At 30.5% G+C, this 27,535-nt stretch overlaps 4 protein-coding genes across 6 annotated transcripts in view; 2 read left to right on the forward strand and 2 right to left on the reverse strand.

The window, feature by feature from the left end:
- The window catches only part of LOC147910866 (uncharacterized), a 173,060-nt gene that overhangs the window by 33,072 nt on the left and 112,453 nt on the right, over positions 1-27,535 (reverse strand). The window contains exons 1-2 of one of the 3 annotated variants that reach the window (XM_087405605.1): positions 12,567-13,274; positions 9,573-9,694 (exon numbers count right to left, since the gene is read on the reverse strand). The exons of 1 other annotated variant lie outside the window; for it this stretch is intronic. In XM_087405605.1, coding sequence (XP_087261731.1) covers positions 9,573-9,694; positions 12,567-12,809 — 365 coding nt within the window. In that variant the 5' untranslated portion in view covers positions 12,810-13,274. Of the gene's footprint in view, positions 1-9,572; positions 9,695-12,566; positions 13,275-27,535 lie in introns of those variants that run through there. One more of the 3 variants, XM_087405606.1, reaches the window with a different exon arrangement.
- On the forward strand, positions 14-7,662 carry LOC147910868 (uncharacterized). Its single transcript, XM_087404705.1, has 5 exons — positions 14-1,219; positions 1,341-1,764; positions 6,352-6,436; positions 6,876-7,028; positions 7,088-7,662. Exons 1-5 carry the CDS (start codon positions 779-781, stop codon positions 7,635-7,637), a joined length of 1,653 nt encoding a protein of 550 aa, XP_087260831.1. The 5' UTR covers positions 14-778; the 3' UTR covers positions 7,638-7,662.
- LOC147910869 (uncharacterized) lies at positions 4,447-5,999 on the reverse strand. The gene is made up of 3 exons (XM_087408160.1): positions 5,765-5,999; positions 5,204-5,238; positions 4,447-5,082 (listed from the first exon to the last, which is right to left on the reverse strand). Exons 1-3 carry the CDS (start codon positions 5,997-5,999, stop codon positions 4,447-4,449), a joined length of 906 nt encoding a protein of 301 aa, XP_087264286.1.
- su(f) (cleavage stimulation factor subunit su(f)) lies at positions 14,305-22,028 on the forward strand. Its single transcript, XM_011065649.2, has 13 exons — positions 14,305-14,533; positions 15,567-15,758; positions 15,923-15,955; positions 17,715-17,812; positions 18,563-18,716; positions 18,822-19,055; positions 19,444-19,827; positions 19,933-20,179; positions 20,251-20,323; positions 20,412-20,508; positions 20,596-20,854; positions 20,951-21,085; positions 21,158-22,028. Exons 1-13 carry the CDS (start codon positions 14,510-14,512, stop codon positions 21,370-21,372), a joined length of 2,145 nt encoding a protein of 714 aa, XP_011063951.1. The 5' UTR covers positions 14,305-14,509; the 3' UTR covers positions 21,373-22,028.

The following is a 27,535-nucleotide window of genomic DNA, read 5'->3' on the forward strand; positions in this document are numbered from 1 at the left end:
ACGTAACAGTAAATGGCAGTACGAGATCGTGACTTGACAACTTCGTTGTTGGCAACTCTGGACACGCCCTTCTATATATATTATTCCTTGTATACACACGAGTGCGATGTATCGTACATTCACAGCCATTAAAGAGTTTACTTTATTACGTAGTTAAATCAGGAGATATTCTTTATCGATAGCCTCCTTTCCTCACAAATTGATAGAGCGTGGTTGGCTTAGTGTATCCGTGGTTTGGCTTAGTGTATCCGAGTGAGGCTATCGAATATCGTGAGTTTGCTTAAGCATAAAAAAGACGCATTTTCAATATGGCTGAAAATTGGAATTTGAGTTGTGTGGAACCGCTTGACGACACGAATTATTTCCTGTGGAGCGAAAAAATAGAAGGAATCTTAAGGGCAAAGAAACTTTGGAAAAAAGTAATGAATGTGAGGCCAACAGACAAACCAGAAGAAGATGACGAAAGATATGCGGAAAAATTTAAACTATGGAATGAATGGGACGACGATAACTACGCCGCACGTACAGTCATGATAAACAGGATGAGTAAAGCTCAATTATTGAAGTACAGTCACGAAAAGGATGCAAATAAATTATGGAATCTAATTAAAAACAATATGGCAGCGGAAACTGAGCAGTTGAAGGCGAGATCATTAAGTGAATTGACAAATCTAAAAATGAATAAGGACGAAAGTGTAGATGCTACGTTAATAGAGCTGAGGCTTTGAGAAACCAATGCAGACAACTCGGTAAAAACATAGAGGATTACGAATTGAGGATGTATATTATACGAGGACTAAAATATGAATTCGATCAGAATGTACGAGTGTTTGAAACACAGAGAGAGCTAACAATAAATGACATAAGATATGCATTAAAACAAGAGGAAATACGAAGAGACAAACATAAAGATGAAAAAACATCGAAAGAAGAATATGTAAGAAAAGCCAGAGATAAATCAAGAAATAACTATACATGCTGCAATTGCGGAATGAGTGGTCACAAATCAAGCGAATGTCGTAACAGGAAGAAGTGCTTTAATTGCCAGGGATACAATCACATCGCGGTTGATCGCAGAGAACAGAAGAGAAACGTTTCACGTGGAAGAGGATTTAGAGGAATCTCAAGAGGAAGAGGAAGAGGACGTAGTCAAGGATATAATGAAAGTACATTAAAAACTACAGATGAAGCGGTATTAACTGTAAGAGATCGATCACACGTGAGTACAACAAAAGTAAATAAAGAGCCTGAGCATGAAATAAAAAAAGGTTATATATGGCTATTAGATTCAGGTGCAACAAGTCATATGGTAAGCAATAAAGTCGTATTTGTTAATATAGAGGACGATACAAGAGACATTGGCTGACAAAGAAGGAAAAAAATTAACCTCAGATGGTCGAGGTGAAATAGTAATAAAACAGAATTTTAATGAAGATAGGATACGGTTAAGAAATGTATTACGTGTACCAGACATTAATATAAATTTATTATCGGTAGCAAAAATCACCGATCATGGTTACAAAGTAGAATTTGATAAATATGGAGCCATTGTTTACAGGAACAAGGATGAGATAAAAATGACAGCCGTCAGGGAGGAGAATGCGTACTATGTCAAATCGTCTGTGATAAAAAATGAAACAGCAGCGAGAACAGAAGAAATGGACATTTGGCATGAGAGATTCGGACACACAAGCAAGAAGATCATCGAAGAAATGAAAAAAGAAGATCTAGTGACAGGATTAAAAGAAACAGACAAGGAGATAAGTCAATGTGAGACATGCGTGGAAGGAAAAATGTGCCGTAAAGCGCATCCCAGATTAACACATAGAAAAACCAACAAAATAATGGAACTATGGCATATAGATCTAGTAGGTCCCATAAATCCGTCGTCATATGGCGGTAAGAGATACATATTTACCATTATCGACGACTATTCGAGAGTAATATTTATCGATTTTTTAAAAGAAAAAATGAAGCTAGTGAAAAATTAAAGAAGCTAATTTTACTGAAAGAGAATCAAACTGGAATGAAGTTAAAGGCTATCAGATCTGATAATGAGAATTCGTAGGAAAGAACTTACAAGAGTGGTTCAGCCAGAAAGGAATAAAACACGAATTAAGCCCGGCAAGAACACCCCAGTGTAATGGTGTGGTAGAAAGAGCTAACAACTCAATAATAGAAATGACAAGAACAATGATGACAGACTCACAAATGCCGCTAGTTTTTTGGGCTGAAGCAGCGTGTACAGCAGTGCATATAAAAAATAGAAGCAAGACATCTGTGCATGGGAAGACACCCTATGAAATTTGGAATGGTAGGAGACCGAATGTAAAATATATGAGGAGATTCGGATGCGTAGCATATTTATTAAACAAGGAACCACAAAGAAAGAAGTTTGATCCCAAAGCTATTAAAGGAATATTTATTGGATATGCAATGAACAATACGTACAGAATATACATTCCCGAAAATGGAAAAGTAAAAGCTGATTGTGATGTAAGGTTTGATGAGACTAAGAACGGATGTGAGTTATTAAATACCGAAAATTCTAAAAAAATTAAGAAAGAAGAATTAATTGTTATAGGATTAGAATACAAAGATGAAAAAGAAACTAGAGAAGAAGAAGGGATCGAAGAAAATGAAGAAAATGCAAGAACAGAAGACGAAAGCAGTGAATATGAAGACGCAGTTGTAGGAGAATCTTCAGAAAATGAGAGCGATGACATCACATCAGAGAACGAAGATATGGAAACAGAAATACAACAGATGGAAAAGAAACATAGAGGAAGACCAAAAGGGACTACAAAAGAAATGATAGAAGCTCGAAAACAACAAATGAGAGAGGAACAAAGGGAAGAAGGGGAATACAGAAATCTTAGAAGGTCTGAGAGAATGAAAGGGCAGCAGATGGCATTGATGACAATGGAGAATGAAGTACCGCAGAATATTCAAGAAGCGAAACAATCAAGTGAATGGGTACATTGGAAACAGGCAATATTTGAAGAATTAAATCAATGGAAAACCATGAAGTATGGAACACTGTAACTAGACCTAAAAATAAGAAAGTGATCAAGAGCAAATGGGTATTCAACATCAAGGAAGATCCAAATGGACAGCGACGATATAAAGCACGATTGGTGGCCCAAGAGTGCGGACAACGTCCTGGAGTGGATTATGATGAGACGTTCGCTCCTGTGGTAAAAACTGAAACAATAAGATTGCTATTCAGTATATCTGCCCAAAAACAGAGAAGAATGAAGATTTACGATGTAAAAACCGCATATTTACACGGGAAGTTAAAGGAAGAGATTTACATGGAACTACCAGATGGGATCCAAGAAAACCACGAAAAAGTGTGTAAATTAAAAAGGAGCATTTATGGTCTCAAACAGGCCGGAAAATTGGAACGAAATTCTAACAGAGATTATGATTAAATGCGGAATGAAATATTCTAAAGAAGATCCGTGTTTATTCTATCCAATAGAAAAAAATAGATTCGTATATTGCGGTATTCACGTTGATGATATGATAACAGTATCAAGCGATGATGAATTCGAAAAAGGATTCATGAAAAAGATTGAACAGTATATAGAAATTAAAGATCTCGGAGAAGCAAAAACTGTACTCGGAATGGAAGTGACACAAGAAGAAGGCAAGGTGTATGTAGATCAGAAGAATTATATAACAAGATTACTTGAATTATACGAGATGGAAGAATGTAACATCGTAAGATCTCCAATGGATTTAAACGTAAAAATGGAAGAGTACAAAGAGAGCGAAAGAGTAGACGTCCGAATTTATCAAGAATTAATGGGACGACTGATGTATTTAAGCGTCCATACCAGATCAGATCTGTCTTTCGCATTAAGTTGCTTATCACAATTCAATACTGACCCAAGAACAATACACATGACGGGACTGAAGAGGATCCTTAGATATTTGAAAGGAACTATCAATTATCAACTACAGTTTGGGAAGCAAAGAAAAATTAAAAAATTAGAATGCGAAACCGATGCGTCGTGGGACAGAACAGAAGATGCCAAATCGTTCAATGGAATCCTACTTTATTGGAATGGAGATTTAGTACATTGGAGATGCAGGAAACAAAAGAGAGTTGCATTATCTTCCACAGAAAGTGAATTAGAGGCAATGTTAGAAGGAGTAAACGAGCTTACATGGACTGCCAAACTATTGCAAAAGATTGGATTATCGAATGAGATACAGTGTGAACTGAGATGCGACAATTTGAACGCCGTCAGACTAGCTAATGGTGGAAATTTCAAAACAAAATCTAAACTAATGAATAGAAGATGCCAATACATCCGAGAGACAGTGAAAGAATAGAACATTCTCGTTAGACATGAGCCAAAAGATAACATGAGAGCAGATTGTTTGACTAAACCCTTAAGTGGCTCCACTTTACTAAAAAATGTAAAGAAATTTATGTCAACCATGGATCAATAAAACCAAGGGGGCTGATTGTGAGAGGTTGTTTTTATTATATAAATGTAATATTTTTCTGTTAATAGGTATAAATAAGCAGACATAAAAATTACTAGGATTCAGAGACCAATACGAGGAAACGATCTCGAGGATAGGTAGATGGCAGTACGAGATCGTGACTTGACAACTTCGTTGTTGGCAACTCTGGACACGCCTTATCTCCTTGTCTGTTTCTTTTAATCCTGTCACTAGATCTTCTTTTTTCATTTCTTCGATGATCTTCTTGCTTGTGTGTCCGAATCTCTCATGCCAAATGTCCATTTCTTCTATTCTCGCTGCTGTTTCATTTTTTATCACAGACGATTTGACATAGAACGCATTCTCCTCCCTGACGGCTGTCATTTTTATCTCATCCTTGTTCCTGTAAACAATGGCTCCATATTTATCAAATTCTACTTTGTAACCATGATCGGTGATTTTTGCTACCGATAATAAATTTATATTAATGTCTGGTACACGTAATACATTTCTTAACCGTATCCTATCTTCATTAAAATTCTGTTTTATTACTATTTCACCTCGACCATCTGAGGTTAATTTTTTTCCTTCTTTGTCAGCCAATGTCTCTTGTATCGTCCTCTATATTAACAAATACGACTTTATTGCTTACCATATGACTTGTTGCACCTGAATCTAATAGCCATATATAACCTTTTTTTATTTCATGCTCAGGCTCTTTATTTACTTTTGTTGTACTCACGTGTGATCGATCTCTTACAGTTAATACCGCTTCATCTGTAGTTTTAATGTACTTTCATTATATCCTTGACTACGTCCTCTTCCTCTTCCTCTTGAGATTCCTCTAAATCCTCTTCCACGTGAAACGTTTCTCTTCTGTTCTCTGCGATCAACCGCGATGTGATTGTATCCCTGGCAATTAAAGCACTTCTTCCTGTTACGACATTCGCTTGATTTGTGACCACTCATTCCGCAATTGCAGCATGTATAGTTATTTCTTGATTTATCTCTGGCTTTTCTTACATATTCTTCTTTCGATGTTTTTTCATCTTTATGTTTGTCTCTTCGTATTTCCTCTTGTTTTAATGCATATCTTATGTCATTTATTGTTAGCTCTCTCTGTGTTTCAAACACTCGTACATTCTGATCGAATTCATATTTTAGTCCTCGTATAATATACATCCTCAATTCGTAATCCTCTATGTTTTTACCGAGTTGTCTGCATTGGTTTCTCAAAGCCTCAGCTCTATTAACGTAGCATCTACACTTTCGTCCTTATTCATTTTTAGATTTGTCAATTCACTTAATGATCTCGCCTTCAACTGCTCAGTTTCCGCTGCCATATTGTTTTTAATTAGATTCCATAATTTATTTGCATCCTTTTCGTGACTGTACTTCAATAATTGAGCTTTACTCATTCTGTTTATCATGACTGTACGTGCGGCGTAGTTATCGTCGTCCCATTCATTCCATAGCTTAAATTTTTCCGCATATCTTTCATCATCTTCTTCTGGTTTGTCTGTTGGCCTCACATTCATTACTTTTTTCCAAAATTTCTTTGCCCTTAAGATTCCTTCTATTTTTTCGCTCCACAGGAAATAATTCGTGTCGTCAAGCGGTTCCACACAAATTCCAATTTTCAGCCATATTGAAAATGCGTCTTTTTTATGCTTAAGCAAACTCACGATATTCGATAGCCTCACTCGGATACACTAAGCCAAACCACGGATACACTAAGCCAACCACGCTCTGCTACCAATTTGTGAGGAAAGGAGGCTATCGATAAAGAATATCTCCTGATTTAACTACGTAATAAAGTAAACTCTTTAATGGCTGTGAATGTACGATACATCGCACTCGTGTGCATACAAGGAATAATATATATAGAAGGGCGTGTCCAGAGTTGCCAACAACGAAGTTGTCAAGTCACGATCTCGTACTGCCATCTACCTATCTTCGAGATCGTTTCCTATTGGTCTCTGAATCCTAGTAATTTTTATATCTGCTTATTTATACCTATTAACAGAAAAATATTACATTTATATAATAAAAACAACCTCTCACAGTATGCATGTATAAACGTATGTATAAACGTATGTATAAACGTATGTATAAACGTATGTACGTATGTATAAACGTATATATAAACGTATGTATAAACGTATGTATAAACGTATGTACGTATGTATAAACGTATGTATAAATGTATGTATAAACGTATCTATAAACGTATGTATGCGTGTATAAACATATGTATAAACGTATGTACGTACGTATAAACGTATGTATAAACGTATGTACGTATGTACGTGTGTATAAACGTATGTATAAACGTATGTATAAATTCGTGACAAAGAAAATACGTAGAAAGACTTGATAAAAAGTGTCGCAACATGTTCGAAATTCTTGGAAAGTGGGGGGAGGACCTGTCTTCTCTCATCGATTCCAGAAGTATTACCATTTACACGGATGCAATCAGTTTTACGATACCCGCTTGTACGAACGACTGAAAAAATGTACGCTAAAGAGAACAGTGCATCGTGTGATGTGAAGAAGGAATATAACATGTAAGTTCCAACGTTCTATACATAAAAGAAACGTTTTTTAACATTATGTATGTACACAGTACGGAGCATCGTGCAGTGCGTTTACTGAGCAGACGTTACGATCTGACGAATACGGGCTACAAATTTTTGGAAATTGGAATCAACGTTGGCCCACCGAGTTACGTGGAGATCGTCCTTGGAGATCATTGCGGACACGAATTATCGCTATCTCTCGAAACATGGAAGAGCCTCTACGAGCAGCGAGGAAATATTTATAAGCTGTTTCGAAATGAATACAAGGATAATTTTATAAGCGTTGGACCGCTAGTCATCAGTGTTTTCATGCTGAACTATGCTATGGTCGTAGGTCTCGATTCTTCATCGGTACGCATTATGATGACCGAAATGACGCTACGCCGTATGTTTGACTTTAACGGGTGTGTCGATGTAACATTCGAACGATTAGCTCGACTCATCGATACGGTAGATACCAAGTATACGCGATTCTCCAACATCGCATCTGAGAACATTATATGTGATTGCGACATTTTCAATGGACAGCAGCTCATTGATTGTGAACTGTTAGCTTTAGTTTTTAATAAGTACGAAAATCGATGTAATAAGATGTAAATAAAACATTTTCTTGTTCACCTTATTTCATGTGTATTGTCTTTTACTTCCCATCCTTTGCCTCGACGCGCCAGGAAAAACCATAAAAATTGAAAAAACTGTATCATACAAAAGAAACTCGTACTCTATTAATTCTTCCATCCTTTCTTCACTCGTAGCACGCGCGCTCTATCTTTCTCTAACATGCAAGCCTTTATTATCGATACATTTTTAAAGAAAAGAAAAATATATCATGGTCAAATTCAAACCTTTATTATCAATGCATTTTTAAAGAAAAACATGGTCTAATTTTGATAACAAAAAAAAGGAGCCCTATTGTGTAGGAGCCCTATTGTGTAGGAGATTAGACCTTTCCCCCTCTTTCCCCCGCGTTAGGTATTCCCCGCGCCTACAAGTACTTCCCCGCACTCCGCATTCCCCTCTAGCCCCATGGCTTAGAATCCGCCTAGTATTCCTACTTATATCATACTATGTAAAAAAATTATACAACTCCATTTAAAAAAGTAAAGGTGACCTTCATATCTTTTTGACGCCTTCATCTAGAAAAAAAAATATGACCAAAATGCGTCCCCCTCAAAACCGTTCCACTTTCGTTTGAAACATTTTTTTGTACCATCAAAAATAAGCGAAATATTTAAGATGTTCGATTTAAGTGGATCACCTTGTATAGCATATTCCATTTTAACTTTCGCTTCAAAACATTTCGAAAAATATAAAAGACATAGGAAAATTATTTCGGATGAAAGTAGGACTTTTTCGAGAAGTCTATTTTAGTCACATTATTTTTTTTCTAAGTAGAAGTACATAAAAGATATGAATATCAATTTTGCTTTTTAAAATGGAATTATATTTCTTATCAAAATTATACGATTTTTTATAAAATGATTTCTCTAATCATTCTGCACATAAAAATATTAAGGTAAAGATATAAAAAAATTTCAAAAACATTTTTTACAATATTTTTAATACTTTTCAGGATATTACGATGTAAAAGTTAAAATGGAGTATACATATATATTAGGTGTTGGAATTAATTCGTAGCGTTTTACAAGTGATGGGAAGTACTTTCATTAATGTATTTTTTAATACTCATGTGAAATAAATAACATTCTTTCATTAAAAAACGCTACGAATTAATTCCAACACCTAATATATATATATATATATATATATATATATATATATATATATTGTTATATGCGCGCATACACAGTAATTCATTTAAAAATTTACATTAGAATCCATATATATTGTTTGGTATCCTTAGCTTCTATTGTCCATCGAGGCATTAAAATAGATCTGCTTCGTCTTCTATAATCGGTATTATTTTCGGAAAGATCAAAATAAAGTACATGTAAACGATCATTAACTTGATAAAATTTGAAGCTTGTATATCTGAATTGGATGAAAGAAATTTTATAGTAATATCTTTTATTAAAATTAATACATATATACATTATGTGCGCATATTTTAATTGAGTTAATAAATAATCAAAGTCAGACTAAATTCGAATTTTGTTATTTGTTTTTTTACGTATTATAATATTTTACGTATACTTATTGCCATATATGACAAAATAAACTTTTATTATTTTTTACATTAAGTATAGCTTATAATGTATTCTTTAGAATAGCAATGCTAATACTGATAAATGTATTTAAAATTATTAAATTTATATTTAAACAATTTTAAAAGATCTTTAAGTATTTCAGACTAAATATTTTGACACACACTCAACAAAAATTATCTTAAAATTATCAAAGTAAATGTTCACATGTACTAACCCAAAAATAATTCCAGAAATCAGAACACTTAAGATAATTACATATCCCGGATAATTTTCAACGAATAATATATAAATATCAACGATTTTTACGTCATGCCAATAAAAAAAATGCCAATACGTAGTTATAGCTAAGTCAGAAAAAATATACCCAATCCATCCGATTATTATTCGAATTATCCAATTACGCAGTCGTTGGTATTCCCTTAACGCACCGAGTGCTTCCAACGTATCATCTACTATGGAAAGTTTATGCAAGTTCATTTTTAATTCCTTTAATAAATTAGAACGATCAATTACGCGATGTAAAAAGAAATAACTATATTATAATTTTATATTGAATAAAAATTTGTATTGCAATGTGTATTGCAATATGGAAAATATGATAAATAAACGTGCATTAAAATTTGATTATTTAAAACATAAGAAAATTATGTTAAAAACTAATTTTAGAAAAATAATATAAATACAAATATTAATTTTAACAAATACATTTCGTCTACAATAAATAATAATATAAATATTAAAAATGATCTGTTCAAAACCTATTATAAATTTGTATTTGTCTATAATTGTGAGATCAAGTCTCCTTAATGCTATCAATAAAAGAAATAATTAGAGGAAAGTTCTATTATGATATACCGAATTCATTTTGGATAAATGCTAAGTCTATAGGCAGAATTTAAAAGAATAATAGATCATTTTGAAGAAAATTTAGTAAGTTTTAAGATACTGTTATATAAAATTTGATTCATATATTATTTTTTCTGAAATCTGGAAAAAATAAGCAATATAAATAGTGAACAAATCGCAAAATCAAACAATTGTGCTTATAATATAAGATACCCCAAGAAATCGATAATAAAGCGCAAAATATATCAGTATTGCGATCAAAAAACTTTATTTAATGTTTTTAAAATACAAACAAGCACAGCCTGTGTGGGCAAAATGGGCATGCGATGCATTGTATCCAGAACTGGTCTTCATGTAATTGGGACCAAACAGAAACAGGCTATGTTTATTTCGCATATTTATTCTTTTTATTATTGTACAGCTGATCACAGAAAGATACAACACTTTATCTTCGATGGTTTTCGGAATGCAGCTTGCTCATCGAGCGATTGGTTCTTATTCCTGGATCTATAAATAAGAACCAATCGCTTGATGAGTAGGCTGCATTCCGAAATCTATCGAAAAAAAGTGTTGCAACCTTTCTGTGACCGGCTGTACAATAACATTCATACTTCAGCAATAATTTTCATTCTGGTATAATTTATTTCATATTAAAAGTACCTTTCCAAGCAGGGACTTGGACTGAAATAAAATTTCGGTTCGGTTATAGTCACGATCAAAGGCTGTATCCAATTTTCGGTTTTGATTCCAGTTTCTGGTTCTTTTTCCGATAACAATTTCGGTCTTTTTAAAATCTTTTTCAGAGTCTTTTTTGGTTCAGGATTGGAAAAGTCCAATAATGGTAATTATAACCGTTTAGATTTCAGTTTTTTTTTTGTTACAGTTACGGGTGTATGATTATCTATTGTAGAAAAAGGTAATACAATAAGCATAAATTGCATAGGTATAAAAATTCATGTTTGTTGAAAGGACATTCTTAAAAGAAATATTAAGTGTAATGAGGATAAGATTTTATTATTTAGATTTAATAATTATTTTACAGTGAATAGTTTTTGAGTTTAATACGATAAATGTAGTTTATTATATTGTTTAACTGAATTTCTTTGTTATTTATTAGACTTATTATATTAATTTCTTCAATAATTATATTATATAGAATAGTTTATATAGAAATCGTTAATTAATTATTTATTACTGTTATTTATTTTATCAATAATTTTAATAATTGTTAGTCCTAATATAATCAGAATTTTAGTAGGATGGTTTAGGGTTAGTTTCTTATTAATTATATATCTTATAATTCTATGATAATGATATGATATTATGTAATCGGATCAGAAATGTTAGAATTTCGATATCAATAAGAATAATGATAATTGGCAGATGAGATTTGGTTATATTTAGTATGGAAGGATTTTAATAATATTAGCGATTACTAAAAAGACCCGAGTCCCCTTTTCTATGTGGTTGCCCTTAGCAATGACGGCTTCTACCTCTGTTTCTGTCCTAGTACACACATCAACTTTAGCCTTACAGCCGGGTATATTTAATAATTCGTTTTAATAAATTTTTAGTAGAAATTAATATAAGTAATCTGGAACAGGAAATGTGTAAAAACTATAATCATTTCTTTCTTTTCTTTGCTGCACTTTTGTCTTCTATATCATCGTCAACAATTTACAACATTTCAACTGGTTACAGCTTGTTGATAATTTTCTATAAAATAACATTAAATCTTAGGCAAATTATCATAATCAAGCAAGGAAATAAGAAAGTAACACTCCATCTTGTAATATCTTGTAATATTGCTCTTTAAGACTCCTAGTGTAAGTCGCTATGTTACACAATCGTCGACTCAACGATCGAACCGAAAAAGTTAAAAAACCCGAACCGAAAATTGGACTGAAACTGAATCGAAAAACATTTTCGATTATTATATTAGTCCATTAGCCTGTACAATATTTAGGTCCGGTTATCGATTTCGATCTGATAAAAATAACAGTTACAGTCTGGTTATCAGTTTCGGTTTCGGTCCGGTCCGAATCCCTGTTTGCGAGTATCACGAGTATCTCATATTACGAGTAGCGCGTCTTATGATTTTATGATTATCAAATTTAACTTTTGTAATAAATTCAATATATCCTGTATTTTTCTATTAATACGATCTTACTCTATCACTACATTCACAATTTATTGCTAAATATTTCCTTATTAAATAACAAACAAAGTTTAAAGACTCATTTCAATAAAACTAAAGAAATCTAAATTCTAAAATCTTTTTTTTACAATGACTATAGCCACATTCTGATAATAAATTTTCCATTGAATAGTTCTTAACTCTAGAATAATAAATTCAGGTGCAACTAACAGATAGCATTTATTAGTTTAGCAGAAAGGCCACTATCTCATATTATATGTCTATCTTATGATAAGAGACTGTCATTAATACAAAAAAGTTAAGGAATTTTTAAAAAATCAAATAATATTAGGGATTATATTTTAAAACTCTTACCTTAAAATGAAACCAGCTAACAAGTATCGACGAAATCACGCTGATAAATATTATGTTTACCTTCCACTCTGCTATAGAACCCCAATCATTGAGGTAAATTGGATATGGATAGTCAACAGAAAACGTAAAAAAGCTCCATATAACGAAGGCATACAAGTAAGAAAGATATGGCCTAGGTTGTCCAAAAAGATATTCGAACAAGCCCAAACTACAGAACGAGCCAATGATCAATAATGGTGTCATCGTTGTCTATAGCGTTTTCGTCATAGTTTTCGAATTGTCGACTAATAATTTAAATTAACTTTTGCCGCACGAGATACAATGTGTTTTAATACTTTTTATAACAATTTCAGAAATAGTTTTTGCAGATGGAAACTTTATGAGAATTGCACTATAAGGTACTTATTATATTGGAGGATAAAGTAAGTGCATATAAACAACAAAAGTACTGCGTGACAAAATAAACATACAGATAATCTAGATTAGATTACTTCCTTCCTTGTAGAATTTTTATTTATATGTACGTATCATTACAAGACATAAGCGATTATAAACGTAAATAGTTTGCCTTGCAATATTATGTTTTTATAAACACAAATATGTTTAATGGATGCTTTTTACTTTTGACGACACGTGTCGACTTGAGTTAAAGATGATAATTTTGATAAACTATTCCTATAGATTGAAGTTATGCATAAGATCCCAAGGAGAACAAGAAAATCAAAATACTATCAATTTAATGTCATATTCGAAATTGTTATAAAAAAAATGACATAAATTTGATCAATATAACATCAAATTGACATTATTTTGATTTTCTTGTTCTCCTTATGGATATGATGCTTTTTGTAAAGTAAAGATATGTAAAATTTTATTGTTGTAATTATAATACAATATAGTAATATAAACATAAAACGTGGTAGTTAATTTTATTTATACTCCTAATATATTTTTATTCAGAATTTCCTGTAACTATACCGAATCGCTTTTTAAAAGTGTGTTTCTGAGATATTTTTGACTCAAAAATCCTAAACAACAAAAATATCGAGGTTATAATTACTTTTTGAATTAATAACGACTAAAGTCACTCTCTAATTACAGAGCTGACATTTCACGCGTTCAGACACAATAAAATGATAAATAATGATAGCACAGGTCGTAATTTTATAACGAAAATATTTAAAAACATAAAAAGACATTATAGAAGAAGACTCTACCAAGAGTGTTTGTTCAATAAGTGAAACTGGAATTTCCAAAATAAAGTCGTATATTACTGCCAGTTATCATTATATATATATATATATATATATATATATATATATATATATATATATATAATATTTATATATATACAATACCTAAATGTAACGGGAATTATAAATTTTCAGTACTGACAATCAACTGGCAGTAATATACGAACATGGCCTAATATAAACTTATCTAGAATTCTTATGTCAAATAAACTTTCGGTTTATATCTCAGAAACTAAATAAAATTAATTATAATAAAAAATCTAATTACCGTTACAGTTATTGAAAGAAAAAAAGTAACGTCGTTATCAAATCGTTACAAAAAAAATAACTTGTAACAGTAACGATGTTAAAGGTAACTACAATTACTTCTATTTCCTTTGAATTTCTCTTCGTGCGTATGTAAACTCTCCCGCCCATTTACTATCTAGTCGTCATTACGATTCGAGATATATCGCTACATCGCACGATATATCGATACACATCGAATATCGACGAGTCGACGTACGCATATACGTACTCCATTCTTACTTGAATTCATGTCTCCATTCGCTCTATTCTTCATTCAGCAGCTGGTATTTGCTTTTTTCGTAGTAATTCGTTCGATCAGAAACGTGATTCCTTGTATCTTTCGCGGCCGGATATCCCACAAAACTTACGCGTCTTACGCGCCGGTCACGGCCAGAAAATAAAATGACGGAAAACAAAACAGAATTCGTAAGTATTCTTAATTTCCCGATCCGTCTTAATCTGCCATAACCTCTACGTTCGTGAGATCTATTTGCAATAATTATGCGATGTAAAAGGTTCATTATTTTATCAATCGTTTTCAATTTTCTGTAATTAATTTCTTCTAATTCGAGAAATAATGAATATAAGGTTCCCTCAATTTTAAACTTATGAAATTAAAAATGGATCAACTTAGACATACCTGCACAATTTTATAACATTGTTATAAATATAATTTATTTATGATATTATATAAATTATTTCTTTTTATGTCGTTGCATAAAAAAGGTTTACTATTTTATTCGTATGGATCGTTTTTAATTGTGTTCAATTAATTTCTTTTGATTTGGGAAATAATAGACATAAGATTCCTTTGATTCTTAAACTAAGCAATTAAAAAGATATCTATACTTAGCTACGAAATTTTATATTACTATTATAAACATACTCTATTTGTAGTATTATAAATTATCTCTTTATGTTTTATAAAGATCCATTATTTTATTTACGATTGCTTCCAATTTTAATTTTTTCTAATTCATAAGATAAGAGATCTGTTTTTTGTGGCTAAACCAGTGTACACTTTTGAAACTTAAGTGAGAAAGGTATATGTTTGATATTTGTCGAAAGCAAGAAAAAGAGTTCTAGTGCAATCTAGTGCAGGAACAGAAAACAGACCAATAGACATAAGATTACTTTGATTCTAGATTTGTGAAATTAAAAGGAATAGATGTCTTATAATAGATACTTAAACGGCTATAAAATTTTCTATTATCTCTATTGTAAATGTGTTTCTGTTATATCTTATTTTATAATGTGATATATCACTTTAAAATACTATCTGTCTATTAATATTTATATTTATTCTATTACTATAGACAGGAGTAATATATATAATTCTTGTCTTCTTTACATAAAGATTTTGTCATGTTTTATATATTTATTTAAATAAATATTTATATATATATAAATTTGTGTTTGAATTTTTGAAGGTATATCTCTATTGAAATTTGTTTTGCAGGACTGGGGAAATGAAAAGTTACAACGTGCTCAAAAGACTGTTGACGAATCGCCATACGACTTAGAAGCATGGAGCATACTTATAAGGGAAGCACAGATCAGACCAATCATAGAAGTACGACCAGTATTTGAGAAACTTGTTACAGTATTCCCATCGGCTGGACGTTATTGGAAAATTTACATAGAACAAGAGGTAATTGATTATATCAATTTTTACTAAATTATACTGTAACTATAGAAATTATTTCAATAAATCATTTAACTTTGTAATATAGCAAAAAATTTTGTATACTGTTTTATTTTAAAAAGAATCATTTGTAATAAGATTTTAATTTGTTGTCTTGTTTGTTTTTCTAGATGAAAATGCGGAACTTTGAAAAAGTGGAAAAGGTATGTTAATATTAATTCTATGAATTTGTATGTTTAGTATAAAGAATTTATATTTATATATTATTAATATTAAATTTTTGCTCTTCCCAAAAAGAATTATAGTGACACATACAGAAAATTCAGTTTGTGTAGATAAATAAATTAAGCATTGGTACATAAATATATAAATTGGTTGATAAATTAAAGTAATCTTATAACAAAATTTATTTTATTTCATTACAATTATAAAATTGCTGAAATTGTATCCAATGTAAATATATAAAATGATATTTTACATAATTTTCTCTTTTATATTAATTGACTTATTAATCTCTACTTAATCTAATAGGCGCGTCTTTTCGTTGTAAAGTTAACTCTCTTATCATGAACGCTATTTTTACAGAATGGCTGTTTCTATTTTGTTTCGTTGCTGTAATAAAACGGGTTAGAATCTTAGGATATTACTAACATGCAGTGTTCGAATATTATCATATAATGTGATTTTAAACATTTTGCAAATTATATGAGGTGAATAAAAAGACTATTTCACCACAAACCAATTATTTCATTGATTAATAATTGATCTTTTTATATATTTGGGAGGTTGTTTTCTTTGGCTATTATTTATATTATTTATTGTAAAGTTTATTTGAAAAAAAATAATAGCAATTGTAATATCCAAAGAAGATAACTTTCTGAATGTAATAGCCTTATTCCTTCCTGCAATATACTTTTATTTGTGCTTTAAGATGTGTTAAAATCGGTTTATCGGTACTAAATCAACTGTATATAAATATTATTGCAAACTGGATGGCATGTATAATAAATAAGATTCAAGACTTACACTATATATTATATACATATGTATATATATATATATATATATATATATATATATATATATATATATATATATATATATATATATATAATATCAAGTCCTCAATCAGATCTCAGTATATATATATATTGAGAATATATTTTATAATGTTGTTTTATTCAACCACAAATACGAAAGTTCCACTCTACACCTTCCCTTTTAGCAATATTTGAGGAAATCTAATATAGATAGAAGCTCAAATGTTGCGATAACCTTTAGAAGTAGCATAAAGCGATAAAATATTTAATTAAGTCGTTATCGATATCTATAATTATTTTTCTTCATTTGTCATAATTCAAAGAATTTTAATATTAGGGCATTCTAGTCACTCTATGCTGCTTCACATTGTCTTCATTTTTTTATATGTCTTGGGATCATTCATTTCTGGATCCCACATAGGTTCGTTTTACTCTAATTAGCCCCACTTGCAGAAAATAAATAAATTTTTCATTTTGTGTGGGGCATTTTTATGTTATATTAAACAATATATATATATATATTTTTTATATACGAAACATTAATGTTTCTCATTATTGCTAATAAATCATATCTTTATGCAATAAACTATTCTCGATTGGTGCATTGGTGCATTATTATTTATCCCATTTTTACATATAATAAACATTATTATTATTAATGACTGTATTCTATTAAATATTTTCTTAATAAATTTGTCTATTATTTCCTATGATATAAATGTACAATTTATCCCGTGTTTTGTATTAAAAATGTTTAATTATGTGTATAAATAAAACTTGCCTTTATGGGTAAGTAACTTGGTGGATATATATACGTATATATCTTCCTGTGGGACAAGTCTGTGTATGTGTGTATGAAGTCTTATATTTACGGTGTCTAGTACTACGGATACATTTCTAAAATGTCTCTTTTGTCTAACAGCTTTTCCAAAGGTGCCTCATGAAAATATTAAATATTGAATTGTGGAAACTATATCTTTCTTATGTCAAAGAAACGAAAGCAAGTCTAACTACATATAAGTAAGTACACAGAAGTATTTTATTTTAAAATACAAGATATTTTATAACATGTAGGCATAATTTTAGAAATGAATTCAAAAGTAACACAAAAATTTCGTATAAACATTTATTCTAATTAACCTTGTTTCCGAGTTACAGACGTATTCGGGTTTCATTGATTTTCGTTTCAAACTGACAATGAGTTAGGGTAGCGTCTTCGCATGTCTTCATACAGTTTTGCGTCTTATGACTATTATTAAACATTACTTTCTATATGAATACGATATGCAACAGTTTGTAACGAGAATTAGTGAAACATGAAAAGCATCTATAATTCAGAAACAAAGGAATTAGTATGGAATTAGTATGTGGAATAGATTCCGATCAGAATTATTTATTTAATTATTTTCTAGATTTTTGTTATATTTTCTAAGTAAAACGGAATAATTCGGATCGGAATCTATTCTGACTAATTCCGAAATATGTGCCAAAGTCAGATGGAACAAATATTTATAAGAATTCTTTTGTGTTATTTTTGTGTTCTAAATTTATTTTTGAAGTTATTCCTATTATATATTATGAAATACCTTGTATATAATTTTTGAAGTTATTCCTATTATATGTTATGAAATACCTTGTATATAATCCGGATGCAAATGTAAGCATTGTTTATTTTTTGTATTGGTTGATATTAATTAAATTAATTATACAAAGTTTAAAGGAAATTACTTATTTTTAGGGTGAAAAAAATTAATTGTGACATTTTTTTAGGGAGAAAATGGCACAGGCATATGATTTCGCATTGGATAAAATTGGCATGGACATACATTCTTATAGTATTTGGAATGATTATGTCATGTTTTTGAAGAGCGTTGAAGCGGTCGGATCATATGCAGAAAATCAGAAAATTAGTGCTGTACGAAAGGTAATATGTTATAATACTTTCAAATATTTTATATTTTACTACAAGAAAAGAAATAATTTAACAATTTAAGAATAAAAGTAATTGTCAACGTATATTAAATCATAGGTTTATCAACGAGGTGTTATTAATCCCATGATAAACATGGAGCAATTATGGAAGGATTACATGTCATTTGAGCAAAATATTAATCCAATAATTGCAGAGAAAATGGCTATCGAAAGATCTAGGGACTACATGAATGCAAGACGCGTCGCTAAAGAACTGGAAGCGGTTACGAGAGGTTTGAATCGGAGTGCACCCAGCATCCCTCCAACTGGTCATCCCGAAGAAGTTAAACAGGTACTCTGATCTTGTTCAGTATATTTTCAGCATATATTTTCTCTTTTATTATTAAAACTGCAGATGTAATAGTTGTAGCATAATAAGTAAATAGTTATACTGCGCCATTCCTAATCTTAGCATTTGTGCTCCTAGAATGACTAGAATGCTATACATTGAATCACATCAGCATCTCTCTTCAACCAGTTATTTTAGAGTTGCATATATACATGTATGCGTGATATATATATATATATATACTTATTAAGCTATCTCTTCTTTCTAAATCAGTGACAACTTTATAGGGGAATACCGCAGTCTATACTTATTACGTCTAAAAACCAATTTTCAATATCGATTGCAATATATTCAATACACATGTATATTACATTTAATGCATTTTATCAAGGTCGAATTATGGAAGAAATATATTGCATGGGAACGTAGTAATCCTCTAAGAACAGAAGATACATCGCTGGTCGCTCGGAGAGTTATGTTCGCAATCGAGCAATGCCTCTTATGTTTGGGTCATCATCCTGCGGTATGGCATCAAGCGGCGCATTTCTTAGAATTGAGTTCTAAGATATTGACGGAGAAGGGTGACGTAAATGCAGCCAAGAATCTCAGCGATGAGGCTGCTACTATGTTTGAGAGAGCAACAAATACATTATTATCAAAAAATATGTTACTATATTTCGCGCATGCAGACTTTGAAGAGGGTAGAGTGAAGTACGAGAAAGTGCATCAAATATATCAAAAATTTCTTGATATACCTGACATAGATCCTACCTTGGTCAGTATATATGTATATATATATATATATATATATATATATATATATATATATTTGTGCATTAAATAATTATGTTGATAACATATTAATTTTTTTATCGTGCAGGCATATGTGCAATACATGAAATTTGCAAGAAGAGCCGAAGGTATAAAATCTGCAAGGACAGTATTCAAACGAGCACGAGAGGATATAAGATGTAAACACCACGTTTATGTTGCTGCTGCATTAATGGAATATTATTGCACTAAAGATAAAACTATAGCATTTCGTATATTTGAACTAGGATTAAAAAAATTTGGAGATAATCCTGATTATATTCTTTGTTATATAGATTACTTATCACATTTAAATGGTAAGAATCCAGGAAAATTATATAATTTTTTTTATAAGTGCTGTTCTAAATGATATTGCATATTATTGCAGAGGATAATAATACAAGAGTCCTATTCGAGAGGGTATTATCTTCTGGCTCTAGCTTAGAACCAGAAAAATCAGTGTATGTGTTTTTATATTAAAAATTACTACGTTATCATTTTACTACACCTTTGTTCGTTTTGCAAACAGTAATTAAATATTTCTTACAGAGATATATGGAATCGCTTTTTGGAATTCGAATCTAATATTGGTGATCTAGCTAGTATCGTAAAAGTCGAGAAGAGACGAAGCGCAGTATTAGAGAAGGTTACTATTTGTCTCAGACATAACTTATTGTAATATGAGAAATAATGCATGACTATTATTTAAATTATTATTTGTCTATTCTGTTAGATTAAGGAATTCGAAGGAAAAGAGACGGCTCAGTTAGTAGATAGATACAAATTCTTGGATTTGTATCCATGTACGGCTATGGAATTGAGATCAATAGGATACATGGATGTCTCCAGCGTTGCTAGGAATTCCATTGGAGTTATACCCCGCGTACCTGATCCAGAAGAAGCGATTGCTGCTTTGCCTAGACCCGATTTGTCGCAAATGATACCATATAAACCCAAAGTAAATCCCTTACCTGGTGAACATCCAGTTCCTGGTAGGTTTCATTGAATATAATGAATACATCTTCATTTATATCGAATATAATATTAGTTAACTATATATTATCATGTCTATTATTACTGTATTATAGGTGGTTCATTCCCGTTACCAACGGCCGCGGCTCAATTGTGCACCATATTGCCTCCACCTGGTTGTTTCAGAGGCCCATTCGTTGTCGTTGATTTATTGATGGATGTTTTCAGTAGAATTCAATTACCTGATCATGGTATTTATTATCATATTTGTAAATTTTTGTCTTTAAACATGATACATTTTAACAATTAAAATAAATTTACAGCTCCATTGCCAGAGGCAGATAACGGATGCGACACCAAGTTGTTTGATCTCGCAAAATCTGTGCATTGGATTGTCGATGAAAGTAATGATGGTATGAGCATCGGATCGAAACGTAGACGGACGCGTTTAGGTGGCGATGACAGCGAAGAGGAAGATTTACCGCCTCCACCTATAAATGATATTTATCGCCAAAGACAACAGAAGCGAGTTAAATAAATGAGAGGAACGCATGACACATAAATGGTAAAAATATATATGAATGATCATAATACATTCGTATGGTGATTCATAACGGCACGGATGTATTTTTATGAATTCATTCTCGTCGCCATTCATTGATGGGAGGAACAGACTTATCATTATCGTGAAGGATATATTACATTTGTAAAGTTATTAAATTCCTTATGTGACACTCCGTGCACAATATTTTGAGTGCTATGTACTCAGAAATTCTATTGCGTCCTTTGATTCTATTCTTCATATGTATACAATTGTTTATGACTAAATATATTATTTTTTAAATAAATCGATGTATCAATTTATATATTATACAATATAGATACAATATAAGAAAAAAAAATGAATACTGCCCATAACTCTAGATAAATTTTTGTGATTTGAGTGTGTAAAATTAATCGAAATTATCTTAATTTTATCAGATTAATATTATTGGAAAACTAGCGATCATATAGTAAAAACTATCATTATACAAAACGATGGACGCAATTTCCGTATAAATTGTATTGCAAGTATTATCAAGAAATCGCATTTAATATTTTTACTTCGTGGAGAACAATTATGTTAGTATTCATTTAAGATGTATGTAACTTATCATACAGGACCAATAAAAAGATTAATGTGATACTACATTATCTCATTGCGTGACTTGTTTGTTCTATCCATATCTTATTTAAATTCTATGATTACAATTTTGAAATTAAGATTTAAAATTGTGATAATTATGTGATACCATGAACTTGTAAAATTTATAAATATGGATATTTAATATCTCTTGCTCGGGTGTCATTTAGAAATGAAAAATTTTTTAAAGAAATTTTTTACACTATTAATTTTATTACTGAAACGGAAGATTACTAGATGTATGATAATTGGGTCAGTTAACAGATTGGGGATATTAACGCTTCAATGAAGTAAATAGTTCGTCATCAGCGCTTCTCACGGGGGTAAGGTAGACTTTGTTAGCAGGTACAACTTTACGATAAGGGTGCAATTAAACTTTGATCACTATTCCTAGTTCGAGTGGCTGGTAATGGCCCCCTTGGGTTAACGGTAAATTGGGCTGCGGGCTTCGAAAATAGTTAGTGTCCGCAGTTAGACCTGCACTGAAAACTTGATAAACGACCGAAATCTGCACGAAACCGCATCAGTTTGTCAACCGTTTCCACAAATTTTAGTTACCATTTTAGAAAAAAAAAATTGATTTTTTAGAGATTCGAAAATCTGGCACTAATGTATATCCATTATTTTGTTCGTTTTTATTTTTGTTTTTAGGATAATATTTCACATTATTTTATCAGTGAGTTTCGATATTAAAAATGATTCGTAAACATTTAAAGCGCATGTTTCAAAGTAATCAAAGTGCAAATTAAAAAAAAATACATGTGTTTTAAATATATTTATCGGGCAGTTTCAATAATAAAAATGTTTCATAAACATGTAATGCACACGTATGTACACGTAACTGAAATTCAGAACATTAAAAAAAGAGATGTTTTTTAATATATTTATATTTGTATTTATACAATATTTAATTCATCATAAATTACTATTTATAATTTTTTAAATAAAATTTTATTTTAAAAAAGTAAACTACATTTTTTCTTGGATGAATATTAATAGACAATTCGAAATATTTAATACACTTTAGTTTGATGACAAACTGCTTAATTGATTATTTTTTATATTTAAAGATTATTTTATCTTTTTATCATTTCATTTACATCGTAAAATTTGTTTAAAATGAAAACAATTTAGTGTCTATCTTTCTACAGCGTTTAACGCTGAGAACAGGTTGGCAGACTTTTAAACGACAAACTTGTGGTTAACTATAGGGTATATATTGGTCGCTTTATTGTCTTAATTACTACTGAATGAAGTGCATGCGATGAGCGGCGAGGGGATATCCAAACTCTATTACGTGCACATAAATCCTCGAGCGTTTGACGCGTAACTACGGCATACTTGCGCGTCTATCTATCTTGGGTTGGGATACCCTGCACTTGTACTCTTCTAGAACCGCCTGCGCCATCGAGATTCCCCCTGATGAGCGTAACGTGTCTCCTCCTGGGAAATCGATGTTGCAGTTTCAGTATGACTAATTATGCTGGCTCGTTCATCACATTTCGGTAAGCGCAACGTAATAACGTGTAAAAGAGAAGTTTTATCCTTCTTTTTTTCCATTGACATAAAATCTCAAGCATTGACAATTTTTGAAAAAATTATCTTAACGTTGATCAATTTTAGCATATAAAAGACAAATTTCCCGATTTGTCAAAGGATACATTATTGATACTCTCATGGAGATAATTATTTTATTTATCATTAATATAAATCGCTAACATTATGCTTTATAAGTCACTATGTTGATAATTTCGAAAGAAATTAACTATTCCGAAATTAATTGTTTTTATACAAGTTTGTATTACTTCTCGTAAATTTTTCGTATAGCAATATTATATTATTTTCAAGTGGATAAACGCAAACGTGGAAATCACGGGCAGACACCTGGAAACAGTGGAAATCACAGGAGGTTCAAGTGTTCTGTGCGGATTCAATAATGCGCTGGCATAGTGTTTAAAAATATATTCTTCCCAGAATGCATTAAAAGCTTTTACAGCTATAAAAAAATTATTTCTTACGTAGTAAATAAATAAATTACCGAAGATTACAGACACACTGAATATGTCAACCTTGTCGAAAATTTGCAGCGCGATTATTGTAATATAGAGATTTGAGGCAGCTTCAATAATTACCTCGATGTTAATTCAATAATTTTACTCTAATGATAATTATTTATTTAATTTCATTCCAATAATTGTTTCATTATTACTTCAGTAATTGCTGGTGTAATTAATCCATAACAATTAGTATACTATAATATTATAACAAGTGAAATATGATATATCTAAGAATTTTTTTAGAATTTTTATTTATTTTTTTTTTAAAGGACTTAAATAAAAAGCGTGAGTTTGCTATCCTATAAATACATCTTATAAATTTTGCTATTCTGTTCTATCTACATCACATATTTATCACGTACATATTCTTGTTCTTTTCGTTCTTACTATAATTAAATTAATTGTGTATAACTCTTAACTTTTTCTCAAATGTTTAATGCATCGTCGTTCATAAACATGTGTGTACATACGTGTATTTTAACACAATTTATTAAGTATTATATTTCATTAGCTTTACTCATTAGTCAAAATTATCAGAAGATGTTCAAGAAAGTCGTAATAAATAACTAGAAAATATCGAGAAAAATATTTCTATTATCAAAATTAAATGCAATAAAAGTTAATTTTAATATTATATCTATTATTATATTATTTTTCAAATCTAATATATTTTAGATTTCGTATACATATCAAATAATTTACGAAACTTTTTCTGAGAATAAACTTTTAGAAATTGGGCTAGAAAATCAGAAAAAAATATCATTGTACAAAAATATTATAATATAAAAAAATGAAAATTCTTCAATTTATGTGTGGTTATATATCAATTTGCACTAATATTGAGGAATTTCCTTAATTGTATGATATATTATTTTTAATAATATAATAGCTGTGATGCTTTTCACAATAAAATCCATTACAAAGTATCCTATTTTTATTTATAAAATAAATTATATGTGTATCAAAGAAGATATTCTTTAGATTTATAGAGAAATGTGTTGTATTTTTTGCAATATAGCATTTAAAATCTTATTACTAAAAATTAGAAGATTGAACAAAGATTGCTTTCTCTCACTGACACTTAATAATTACAATGTTGTATTTACGAAGTCCGTATGCAGCAGTCAAATTTAATTGAAAGCAATCGGCGATTAACATATATGTTTATATGAAGCATTTGCTTTATTTCTGTAAAACGCCCTTATCCTCTTTTATTGATTAATAATATTTATTTTATTGCAATGCGCGTGATAGCGTATTGAATTTATGTTTCATGTCGCATGCAAATCGATAGTTCACGCGGCAACATGTTATAATGTACGAATAATATTCGACATAATAATTTATTACGATTACTTTTTGCGGTATGTTTCAACTATGGTTTCTGCGAGCTGGAAACAGCTTCGGGATTATACGTAATTAAATAATGCAAGCTAAAGCGCAGCAGTAGATGGTTAAAAGCACCAAATGCATATTTCGTATTCATATTTCATCCAGAAAGACGAACGTACGTAAGCAGAGAGGGGGTTTTAATCATTAAATTTACAGAGATGGTAGGATTAAAGACGATTATGAACAAAGGATAGACGATTGTAAAGTCATTATTTAATTATTCGATGAAAAGTTTTTGTCATTTTGACTCACTTTAAATTGATTCACATCGGCGAGCTATCAAGCTGATCTTTTCGTCGGAAAGTTCGGGAATAAAACCAGCATGGTACCGCTGATTTTCTCCGTTCTTTGCGACACGAACAGAAGAGAATTAGGATCTATCTCGCCATTACGTACGACCGGCTCGATTTACTCGATTTCCAACTATCGGAACGTATATCGTCCCGCGCGACGTTAACGAAGATTTTACAAACTGACGCCGCCATTAATTCTGCAAGCGCGAAAATTTAGGGTGACGTCGACCTCGCTACTCGCTCGGGACGCGACTTGGGGTCTTTGAAACTTTGGTTCTATCTCGGAGGAAGACAAATGACAAGAGCCGAAAGCAGCAGGCCTTGGCTGCTCCTCGTGCTCAGCCTTTCATAGGTCGCTAACGCATAACTCTCGTACTTGGTGATGTGCACAGGACCACTTCGAGATAGAGCTCGTAAGTATAATTTCTTCTTCGCATCGATAACGATAAGACTAACAACGATCGTAATCATCCTCCTTTCGACAAACTTCGAAATTCTGTCTAAAATAAATACTGCATGTCGATCGCAATTTTGGTATGATGAAATTTAGTCTATGAATTTTACTTTTTCAAAATAATTTGATCGATAATAAGCACACACATGAAATATTTTTTCAAAATTTATGAATGAAAATTGTATATTATTCATATTATTTAATTAGATATATAATTTAGTTCAGAGTATACTTAATAAAATATCGTCTTATTAATAAAAAAATGATACAAGAATAAAAAATTAGATTTCAGATTACATTGTATAGAATAGATTGTTCGAATATTGAAAATAATTAATATGATAGAGAGAACTTTTCTCTATATTTTTATTCCAAAAATGATTCTATATATACACTATATAATTTCTTTATAATAAGTGTAACATGCTAATTTTTTGTAGTTAACTTATTCAATAGGTAGGATAAATTGATACATATCAGTTGCACCTCTGATAAAGTCTACATTAAATTAATAAAAACGTAACAGAAATAAAAAACAGATAGTAGCTATGTACATATATGTACTTTTTTTTTAGTAAAAATTGTATGTTTTTTTAAAGTTAATTTGTAATGATCAAATAGCAAAATATTGTTATAGAAAAACAAATGTAAATTATTTTAATTTTAGCTTATTTTAATATAGAAATATACTAAATATAAAGTGTTTTGTCAAACTTAAGTTGTAATTGAATGTTCACATATGTGATGCAGCAAGTCAAGCTGATCTTTCCTTAATTAATCCAACATATCTCATTCCTACATACTTCTAATTTTAATCATATTTTTCTTGTAACTAATAATACATCACTTAGATTCACTTTCTCAAGCTGACAAATATTAATACAAAATTATGAAATACTGAAAGATTTATTTGCCTGCTCTTGACTCAGATTTTTCTTTTTTTTATTGTAATATTTGTTTAATTTAAATGAAACTAGGAAAAAGTATTTATGTTACAAAAGAGATACTTTACGATAATTTTTCCATTGTTCCTTTTGCCATAAATACATAAACGGAACGCAATGCTAACTTACCTCTTGCTCAACGAACACTAGTTTTCCCGTACTAAGAAAAAAATTTACTAAATCTTAAAATTTATTATATCTTTTTAATAATTTTTTAGATAATTTAACACATTTACTTGAAATAAATATTTACTCAATAAAAAAATAATAATTCAATCAAATTAATAATTCTTATGTTAACAAATATACGTTTAATTAGTATTACTATCAAACAAATATTTATTAAAATTTAGTACACACACATTTCTTTTTAGTGTA

The sequence above is a fragment of the Acromyrmex echinatior genome, chromosome 1 (assembly GCF_024713525.1).
Source record: "Acromyrmex echinatior isolate Ae372 chromosome 1, ASM2471352v2, whole genome shotgun sequence".
Taxonomy (NCBI): domain Eukaryota; kingdom Metazoa; phylum Arthropoda; class Insecta; order Hymenoptera; family Formicidae; genus Acromyrmex; species Acromyrmex echinatior.

What these genes read in the sequence shown, in the direction of transcription:
- LOC147910868 (XM_087404705.1), top strand. Translation starts at nt 779, where the DNA reads ATGTATATTATACGAGGACTAAAATATGAATTCGATCAGAATGTACGA. An exon ending in TTCGAGATCGTTTCCTATTG is followed by an intron (nt 6,437 to 6,875) that starts GTCTCTGAATCC and finishes ATTCTTGGAAAG; the next exon opens with TGGGGGGAGGACCTGTCTTC. An exon ending in GTGAAGAAGGAATATAACAT is followed by an intron (nt 7,029 to 7,087) that starts GTAAGTTCCAAC and finishes GTATGTACACAG; the next exon opens with TACGGAGCATCGTGCAGTGC.
- LOC147910869 (XM_087408160.1), bottom strand. Translation starts at nt 5,999, where the DNA reads ATGAATGTGAGGCCAACAGACAAACCAGAAGAAGATGATGAAAGATAT. An exon ending in GTTGAAGGCGAGATCATTAA is followed by an intron (nt 5,239 to 5,764) that starts GTGAATTGACAA and finishes TTAAAACTACAG; the next exon opens with ATGAAGCGGTATTAACTGTA. An exon ending in CTGTAAGAGATCGATCACAC is followed by an intron (nt 5,083 to 5,203) that starts GTGAGTACAACA and finishes TTGTTAATATAG; the next exon opens with AGGACGATACAAGAGACATT.